The sequence below is a fragment of the Triturus cristatus genome, chromosome 4_1 (assembly GCF_964204655.1).
Source record: "Triturus cristatus chromosome 4_1, aTriCri1.1, whole genome shotgun sequence".
Taxonomy (NCBI): Eukaryota; Metazoa; Chordata; class Amphibia; order Caudata; family Salamandridae; genus Triturus; species Triturus cristatus.
In genome coordinates this window covers 889,687,023-889,697,025 of record NC_140585.1, presented here as the reverse complement: position 1 = coordinate 889,697,025, position 10,003 = coordinate 889,687,023, and the positions used below count along the sequence as shown (strand labels likewise).

The 10,003-nt window shown below is 46.6% G+C and overlaps 1 protein-coding gene across 1 annotated transcript in view; it reads left to right on the top strand.

The window, feature by feature from the left end:
- Positions 1–241: 241 nt before the first annotated feature.
- Positions 242–10,003, top strand: part of SMO (smoothened, frizzled class receptor) — a 143,261-nt gene continuing 133,499 nt past the window's right edge. The window contains exon 1 of the mRNA XM_085653641.1: positions 242–1,662. Within this exon, the coding sequence (XP_085509767.1) occupies positions 1,053–1,662 (610 nt within the window). The 5' untranslated portion in view covers positions 242–1,052. The remainder of the gene's footprint in view (positions 1,663–10,003) is intronic.

The following is a 10,003-nucleotide window of genomic DNA, read 5'->3' as shown; positions in this document are numbered from 1 at the left end:
TTTTTTTTAAGTACTCGACGCTGTGAGGCTGAACTCCCCTCGCCTCAATGTTTTGCTTTTTTTCCTCTCGTCCCCCTCCATTCCTCCCACTTCTCCTAAAGGGGACGGGGAGGAGCGCCGCTAGGGGGAGGGGAAAGGCTGTTTTTTTTTGTCTTTCTTTAGTCTGCCTCCAACATGTTGCATTCCTGAGAGAATCTCGCCAAGGAGTGAGGGAGGGGGAAGAGGGGAAAAAATACAAGGAGTCACAAAGAGAGGCGCTGAGGAGGACGAAACTTGCTTAACTTTCCAAACGTTACAAAGAAACTTCTCTTCAGAAAGTTGGATATCTCCACGTTTTTTAGTTCATCAGAGGCGGAAGATCGGGCGAATTTTAGGCGAGGAGAAGCGACTGTATCTGGAACAGAAAGTTGCACGGCGGCGCTGAGGGTTTTTTGGAGGGCTGAGGAGGGAGCGTGGAGAGGCGGACCGCGGGACATTCTCCCCTTCTGTACAAGGATAAAACAGTGGCGGCGTGGAACATTTTTATTCTGGATGCTGGGGCAAAAAAGGGGAATTACGAGTGCCCCTTTCTTGGCTTTTGAAAGCCGATTTTCGTTTCGTGGAAGCGCCTTCGGTGTGACCTGCGAGGATGGCACAGAGAAACCTCTGTTTGGCCCTGAAGTTCCACTGAGCTTGGAAGTGGAGGAGGGGGGCGAGCCTACGTGTGAGGGGATGGCCGGAGCCCCCCATCCTGCCCTGGAGGGGATGTCCTGGCGGGGAGGATTCTCAGAGAGGCCGAGGTTTTCCCCATTTCCCAAGCCGGCCTGTTGAGGATTTGTTTGCCCCCCTCGAAACGTTGGCTGGCACGAGGATGAGAATCGGCCTGCTGATGGGGAGCGAGCTGGAAGCACCGCGGGCTGTAGACGGCTTTGGGGGTTCCCTTTACACCCTCCTATAGTGAGTGAGGTGGTACGGACTGGGCCCGGTGGGTTGGTAGGATCCCTGGGCTCCAGAGAGAAGAGTGACGTTACCAGAAGGCGGAAGGATTTGGAGGGGTCTCCCTGGGACCTCTGATGGGTATCGAGGTGGTGCGACTGGGGCCAGCTGGACTTGGTGGGTTCATCAAGCCTCCGATGGGAAACGAGGAGGGCCAACCCCGGAGACCCCTCGGGTTAGGTGGATCCCGTAATCTACCACAGAAGAAGAAGGTGGGACATCATGCGAGGACCGTCTTGCGTCCTCCAGAATGGAACGATGGTGCACAAAAGCTTGTTGGATTGCGGGGTTCCTCAGACCTTACAGCAGGAAACAAGGTTGGATGTTGGGGGGCTGCTGTGTTTCTGGTTGAGATGAGCCAGAAACTCTGTACTGTTGCAGTTATGGACCCCCGAGGTCCAGCCTACACGAAGAAACGAACCCCCCAAATATCTATTGGAGAGCAGGTCATGGTGAGGGGGTTCTGGCTGATGTGGGTGTTGGTGCTTCTGCTGCCTCGACCAGCGGATGCCCAAGCTGGCAACAAGACTTTCTACTTTGACCGGTGCAAGAAGACAGCCACCTGCGAAGCGCTGAAGTACAACGCCTGCCTGGGGTCCCACCTGCCCTACGGCCTCACCTCCACCGCCCTGGCCGAGGACTCGAGCTCCCAGGAGGATGCGCACGATAAGCTACTTCTCTGGTCAGGTGAGCCTCCCACATCAGTGCATGCATGGCATGAGTTGTCAAGAAGGCCACAACTGCCGAGTGACCTCATACCATGTGTGTCCTTTTAGCCAATCCCTGCTTTGCACTCAACAACAGCTTGCATGCTGGGGCCTGTAGGCCCTTTCTGTGTGTAATCCTGAAGGCTGCATGCCTTATTTATTTATTCAGTGCTTTGTATAGCGCAAACTTGATCCCGTAGGGTATCAGAGCGTTTCACAGATCATGACATGGTAATTTATCCGGTACAAAGTTCTGTATAGCATTAAATATATTCCAATCCAGTTAAAAGTTGACATCTCTATTTCTTTTGATAAGTGTTATAGTATGTTCGTAGGCTGTAATACTAGAGGGACCATGTCCCCAAGGGAAGCAAGAGCCCTGTAATGGACAAACGACATTAGCTCTAAAACTCTTGTGTCCTTGAGCGAGAGTATGTGGTCGAGCCATGTGTGGATGCTCTGTAATGTTTACGGTAGGAATTTACTCATTAACCCCTTCCATGCGGGGCGGATTCCCCCGCTGTGCTGACCGTTACCTGCGCGGGCGTGGTCATGACGGAACGGTTCCGTCATGAGCACAGCTCAACCGACGCTCATGACGGAACCGTTCCGTCATGAGCGTCGAAGGGGTTAAGAAGATCTTAGTTTCTTTCTTGAATCTTGCGTGGTTGGGTAGCCCTCTGATGTCTGGGGGTAGCGAATTCCATATTCTCAGTGCGGCACCTGAGAACGCTCTGTTGTAAGTTTTTTTTTTTTTGCGGAAAATCGGTGGTTTCAGCACTAGGTCTCTGGCGCTCCTTGACTGTCTGTTTCCCCCAGAAATCACCAGTTTCTGTGCTAGGTATCTTGGTGACTTGAAGTGTAGAGCTTTTTGCGTTATGCACGCCAGTTTGAGCTGAATTCTGGCTTCATAAGGTAGCCAGTTCAGTGCTTTCAGTTGAGGAGAGATGTGGTCGAATTTTTTAGAACCTGTTATGAGCCTTGTTGCTGTGTTGAGGCAGGCTTTAAGGGGTGCTGTTGCAATTTTGGGGAGCCCAGAAAGTGTTCAGCATCCATATTCAATCCTCAAGATTACTAATGCTTGAACTGCCATTTTGAGGTCCTCCGTTTCGATGAAAGGTTTAAATTTCTTAATGTAGCTCAGGTGAAATCTTGCATTTTGCCTGAATCTCTGCTGGGCCACCTAGTCTCCTATTCTTCAGAGATCAAGAAAAGGATTGCCCGTGAGTAGTTACATATGCCATCAGTGTGTTTTTTTTTTTTTTAAACAATTTTTATTGCATCAAAGTACAAATACCATGCAGAGCTCTGTGACCCAGAGGTTGACTGCTACATTTTATAATACAATAAGAAAAATAAATTATTTGACATTTAATATATGTACTGTGCAAAAAGAAATAGATACATAAACAACCCCCCCCCCAAATGCACTGCCTTTGCACCACACAGAAAGCAACAAGTACCCGCCCACCGCTCTGATGACACATCCCACTGAATCCCTGAACCACTGTCCTGCCCAATTAACCCAAATAGCAGCATCTCCCGCAGAAATGGGCTCAATGTAGAGACCTCTATAGTCCGCCCACCTCTTCCAGATCTTAAAGTGCTTTTTCAGACACCCGAGCTTTAAAAATGGGAGCCTCCAGGCCCATATTGAAATCCAGGCCATTTTTCCATGCCGACAATGAGTGGGGGGGGAGCCTCTGCCTTCCATTGTCTTGCAATGTCTCGTTTGGCTAGCGTGAGACCCAATAACATCAAGTGGCGCTTATAAATATTTCCCGCCCACCCCCTACATTATATGTAGCAGCACCAATTTAGGTGAAGAGGGAAGCTCCCACCCCAAAACCTCAGCAAGGCAGGACAGCACACCCCGCCAGAACTTCGTGCACTGCCAGACCATATGAAACAAAGTGCCATTACCATCCGCGTTTTGTTGATGCCCATGGATGCACTTTGTGGAGTGATCAGTGTCAATAAAGTTGCTCGTTATTAGAAGTATGCAGTCTAAAAGACCACAGATCCAATGTTTTGCGAAACAACAATTGTATCTGTGGGTGCATTGTGCTACAAAACAGTAGTGCCCCTTTGCGTGGCTCTCAAATATACCCTAATGTTGCCCAATTCGTCCATTGCATAGCCAGCCCCACAGGCCCTCATTTTAACCTCACAGTGCAACGTGTTGCTAGCTCGTATAAGCACCCATATGCCCTTATATAGCACACAGAAGATGCCTGTACCCCCACAAACCTCTACATTGCCCAGAAAGACCTTGAAATGGGATCTGACAGCCACTAAGCCTCTACCTGCCCTTCACATAGCTGCCACAAGACCCTTAGATGCCAACAGATGCTCGCCTAGCTGCCACCCTCCCCACAGCTCCCTGGAGACGCCCCTGCCCGCAGCCCCAAACTTAGCAAAGCCCCGAGTGGTTCCTACCACTCGTGATGCCTCACAGGGCTCCTCACAGGTTGCCTGTTTCTTCTCCTCCAGAGGCTCAAAGTGAGCGCCTGTTAAAGAGCGTGGTGGCTGGACCTTCGTGTATGAGGATTAGCCGCTTGCAGTGTCTGTGGGCAGCATTCCGTTACTTGGTGTTTTTGTTTTATTATTTCAAACGTATGTACGTTAGTCGTGACCTCACTCCACAGACTGCAGCCCGACCTCCAAGGCCACGTTTGTTGGGCCTTGAGGTGCCGCTGGAGTCCCTCTGGCGGTGCTTATCAGGGCATCTGTCGCCTAGGATGACTCATCGAGAAATGCAACGAGCATTGACAGCACCAACAACTCTGGCCTAAGCAAACCTGCAGCGTTGTTATTTTTCAATAACATTTTCAGCCGTTGTCTGAAGGTGGCATACATATGCCAATCCCTGGCACTAAAATGGGCTTCGTCTTAAGCGAATGTTCACATGAAAAATGCTGTTGCACAGTGAAGGGCCCCAGGCGCACATGCCCCATGTATGCTGTGCTGTGCAGAAGTAACATCTGAATGGTACTTGAACAGGGGGCGAAGAGGGCTGATGGAGAGCCCTTGTATGTTCATTTATATGCACGCATATTATGTGTTTATTGTTTTTTATTTGTATAACTTTTTTGGGGAAAACATGACACTAGTGAGACCGGTAAAGCGCATCTGAAAAGGTTGTTGAAGGAAAAGCTTGTTAAGAACTGGTAGCTGTTCTGGGAAGCATTCCTTTCCAAGCTGGAATAAATAATTCTTTTATGCAGATATTTACCGCTTTGAAGAACCTGCTATAAAGATACCTCAAAACGAAAGTTGTTTTTAAATTTGGATGGGCCTCAGTAACAAAACGTCTACAGCAATACCCGTTATGCAAAAAAGGCATTCGACTGCCCTTACCCATATCTCTCCTAAGTACCCCTATCTCTAGCACTAAATATTAACCACTTATACCAACCCCAAATCTAAATCAAGCCAGCAATTCAGCTTTAACCTTGACTCCTACGCTAACCTTTGCCCTTCAGTAACCATCAACTTTTTTTGCTAGGGATAAAACGAAAAATATATTTCCATTGTTCATTTTATTTTCGTTATATTGACCTAAAACGTAGAAGTTGCCTGACTACTTTTCTTCACACTATTTTCCTCATAATACTATGCCTTCATAATGAGATATTCAAGACATTCATATTTATAGCTCACTGTAGTGCCAGAGTGTCTCTCTTCTTATTTATGAAGAGTTGAGGATCTATAGGCTGCCTCAAAATATATGTGATCAGCGAATGAAGTATTTTTTTTAACCCACAGCAAATCGGTAGTTGCCATTGGTTACGAACCACTTCCGGTGCGTGGGAGTTTGAACGGCAAGTTTCACGAAAACCTACTAGGAAATGTGGGCTAATTATTCTAGGATTCCTTAACCATATGCAGCCGTTTCTGGTTCGCACTTCCCATTTCGTGCTTTCTGTCCCATTATGTTACATTGAAACACGGAAGTTGGTATCGGCTCAGACCCGTCCATTTCCTGTTGGACCGGAAGGATTGCCCGAACATTTGCTTGCGCTATCTTTGGTTGTATGTATAAGGGGTGTTTTTAACTGTGACTTTTTTTTAAAAGGTACTTTCAGGCTCATCCTTATATGCATTCACAGACTTTATAAAAAGTTGCATAATCACTGAATCCAAATGTAGGTACATTTACGGCAAAGCCGATCAAATAGGAACCAATGCTTGACCCACATGTTAAGAGTTGGGTTCAGTTGTGTGAAGGCATAAGACTGTAGCAGCAAAGGCTGTGTCATTTGCTGATCTCTTCACCCTATCTGCCAATCACAGCATCCACGTCATGGAAGAAGGATTGGGTGGACACAGAGGGTACATTGACGAGGGTAGAAGTGGCTCCGTGGGCTTCAAGTGGTGCCCAGGGCAATAGAAAGGATGGTAAGTTTTGGTATAGGTGTAGTAGTATTATCTTTTACTAAAAATTGCCCAGCTATCGACCAACAATATGAGGCCGAAGAGGAGTTTTGTGGCGGTGTGAAGGGATCAAAAGTAGGGGTTGGTTGTTTACATAGCTGAAAATGTTGGTTGTGTTGAAATAGGGTAGTTGTTTGCTTGGAAGATGCAGTGCCATAACTAGAAGAAATAACTTTTTAGAGTTTTATCAGTGATTTGATTGTAATAGTCTGAAAATAGTGTGGATTTAGGATCATACAAGATGTTGCCAGATCAGTTTGTCAACAATAAGTGAGGTGAGGAGGAGTGTGTGGAATTAAGATGGAAATTGATGACTATTGTATTATGAAACGGAAGCAGTAATTTTAAAGTGATACATGGTATTTAATTGCATCGTCTCCTCTGTAGTGTCTTGAGACTGTGCACTAGGACCCTTGCGATTCTGTGCTGACTCAACAGAGAAATTATGTAACATGCTGGGAGGTGTTAAGGTGTGGTTATTAACAGTTATGACGTAATCAGAGTGCAGTGTGTGATCGTATGCTAAGGAATAAAGACGTCTGTTACAGAGCTCCGTGTGTGGCGTATTCATTTGCATGCTCCCGGGTGGGAGAGGATGCTACATCCGCCATCTTACCTGTCACCCACAGAATCTTCCTGCCTGTCACAACATCAGTCATTCTTGCTCATTACCCAGAACACCGATCTGTCCTTCCTGTCAACCTGTTGTATTAACTGTTGTTTTAAGTGCAGCACAGAGTCTTTTCGGTATCTTTGATTTAAGTGTTCTGTTCATTGGCTGTTGGGCCTGGCCAGGTGATTTTCAAAGTTGGTTTGAGTGTGTATCTTTGACTGGGAATTGCTGTGTGTGTCTGTACTGTCAAACTTGTGTTTGTTTTGTGAGCTTCATTCTTACTTGAAAATGATAACTCCTAACAATCCGCCGTTCCATCTCATCAGACACTACCTCAACCTACCATGCTGGTCACGTTGAAGATAGCTAATTCTACCTGTCAGACTCACAGTGGCATCCTAATCTGCCTCTCATAAGATGCTGCGTGTCACCAATAATGCTGGCTTATACTTCCCATCAGCTGCTGTATCACACTTCACCTGTTCCAGCATCAACAAGGCCTGCTTGTTGCACAGAATATCATCTTGTGCTGCTTGTTAACATTAGAAACTGTCTTTCCTGTCTGTCACCCACAGCACCTTCCTGCCTTGCCTGTCACAGCATCAGTTTATCCTTCTTGTTCCCCAGTCCGGTCTGTGTACTGCAGTATTTCCTGCCTGTAACAGCATCAGCCATGTCTGCTTGCCAAAGTCCTGCCTGTGACCCAGAACAAGGGTCTGTCTTATCTTCCACCAATAGCCTTGACCTATCCCGCCTCCCACCCTAGCCTGGGACTTGCATCAAGTTCCTATCCTGTGTCTCGTCACATCTATCCGGTCTGGGGTGTTAAGTACAAGAGAATACTTGCTTTAGGTGTAATATACTTGACCTGAAAATTGACAGACGGAATGATGACCTAGATGACAAGGTTATTACATGTACGGATTGTGGTATATGATTATAACCACGACTACCACTAAGTGGTAACGTTTAAGCACTACAAATATGCCTACAAAGCCTTGAGAAAGCTCACCGAAACACATGCCAGGCTATTGACAGGCTCGCCACAAAGAAAAGAATGATACTTATTGGACATGGTATTGGTGGTGGTGTGTCAGGATTCCCATTCTTAACACCTGCTTATAAAGGAATGCCAGGCAGCACCTTGCACCTTTGTTATGACGCTTAGACATAATATGACCATGTTGTACATGAACTGCTTAGTGCCAACAGACCCTTAACAACACTGCATGTTTGTTGGGACAGAAAACTCCTCTGCATGGTAAGAGACGTGTGCCCCTGCCTGGAGTGCCCAACTGCACTGTTGTCTGGATGCCTAATGTCGATTCTTTTTGTCATAGGTGAATACTGATCATGTGTGTGCACCATTACATAGTCCTGTTTCGCAGATTGTGGTCTTATTGGACCAGGAGGGGTACCCACAGAGCTGTCCTCATAGTGGTGGAAGTACCCCTTTACCAGGAGTTAAGCAGCTCAAGCGATGTGGTGGCAGCATACCATGGTGTGATCAGTAGTAGTGAACGGGACCTTTTTAGCTGTCTGGTTTGCTAAAAACATCTTGGGAACATTCGGAAAGCTTTCCTGGGAATACATTCCTTCCATTGCTTACCATTGGCTTTGTGGTTTGTAATTCACATTTGCTTGCTTTCTATTTGCTGGCTTTTTAGGTCTCGCCTACTCAGCGCGCATTCGATGCATAGGAGGACCTTTAGCCATCGTTCTGCTCAATTTTCGATGCTTGTGGCAGCATACACCTGGCAGGAGCACGCTGGGGCGCACCACAAGCATGAGTATGTGCTTCCAAAAAGGGCAGACTGCTCTCAACAGCGCGCGCATGCACCACTCGCGGGTTCACCTCCTGCTCCCCCTCTCTCTCACAATTAACTTTCGTGGCCGCGGAGCTGCGCTTGTATTTCAGTGCTTGTTTGAATTATGGGTCTTCATATTTGTGCATAGAGTTTGTTGCATGGTTTAGATGCTAAATACGTTCATGGCTTGGGTCGTGGATGCTTCTTCTGCTCTGGCTCGGCTTTCTTTGTTAATTTGTTGGCTCAAACATACATCTCTATTATTTTTTTCCTCACACGTTCGTTAAAATGTGTTCACTCTAAAATAACAGCTTTAATAGACTGTTGTGTCACCACCGTGGGCGCTTAGGTTCTATGGGACAGATAGTCACGGATGGATGCTATCTTGTCCCACCCAAGTCCCTTGAGGCGGTAAAGAGGCAGACGACCCCTTCCACTTTGAAAGTTCGGCTACATCCAACATGGCCGCAAGACAAACGATAGGCGCGCTCTAGTCGCTGAAGGTGCATCTCCATTTAACGTGCTCGTGTGTATGGATGTCTTACCCCATGATGTCATGTAGATGTGACACTCCAGTGGGGCTTCTGGTGTCTATTGCACGTGACGTCACACGATCCTTCCTAGTGTTTGTTACCACAATGCCGCCCGCGAAGAAGAAGCACACGGCAGAGACGAAGTCTCAGGTGAGGGCATATCCAGGCTAAAGGGCAAGGGTTACAGGCATAAGTAGGAGCTTTGAAAGATGGGAGGCGTGACACGATGTTCCACTGACCATTTATTTTAACAGAATCCTTTTTCACCTCCTTTCTCAAAAGTCCCACTCGCTCTTTCATTGACCCTCGATTGACTAGTGACCCACATTCCTTTAGCCATGACCTGAGTCGCTGTACCAGCCCTCCTTTCCTTCATGGATAGGTGTCCAGCCCTTATTTCCAGTAACTCTGTTGCATGGATCATTTTATAAATTCGAAGATCACGCTGGAAAAGCGATCCTTCTAATAAATAACAAACTTTAGTCCCATACAAGGACCCAGAGAAACAGGCCAGCTCAACTGACTACCAGATTGCCCAGATGTTCTTGAGCACCCACCACGTTCTTATTGTAATGTATGAAAGATACTAATACAAACACAGTACAGTGACTAATAATGCATATAATATGACAATACCACTGTACTTCCATGTTCAGATAATAGGAGCCATAACCCTGCTGATCAGTTGGTATGCAAAGTTTCAACTACAGTGAAAGAAAAGTCCTGTAATAAGTTTTACATTTCTTTCTATACTTTTCTTTCATGTTTGGTCGGGTTGAGGTACTTTTTCAGGATAATGCACTTAACACTTTTTCGAAAAGATATTTGTCTCGCTGCCTGCATAGGTCATAGGTTTTTTCAATTAAGGTCATGCATTGTATTGGACCACATGGCACTTTGATGTATTTTTTAACTGATGAATTCCTACGT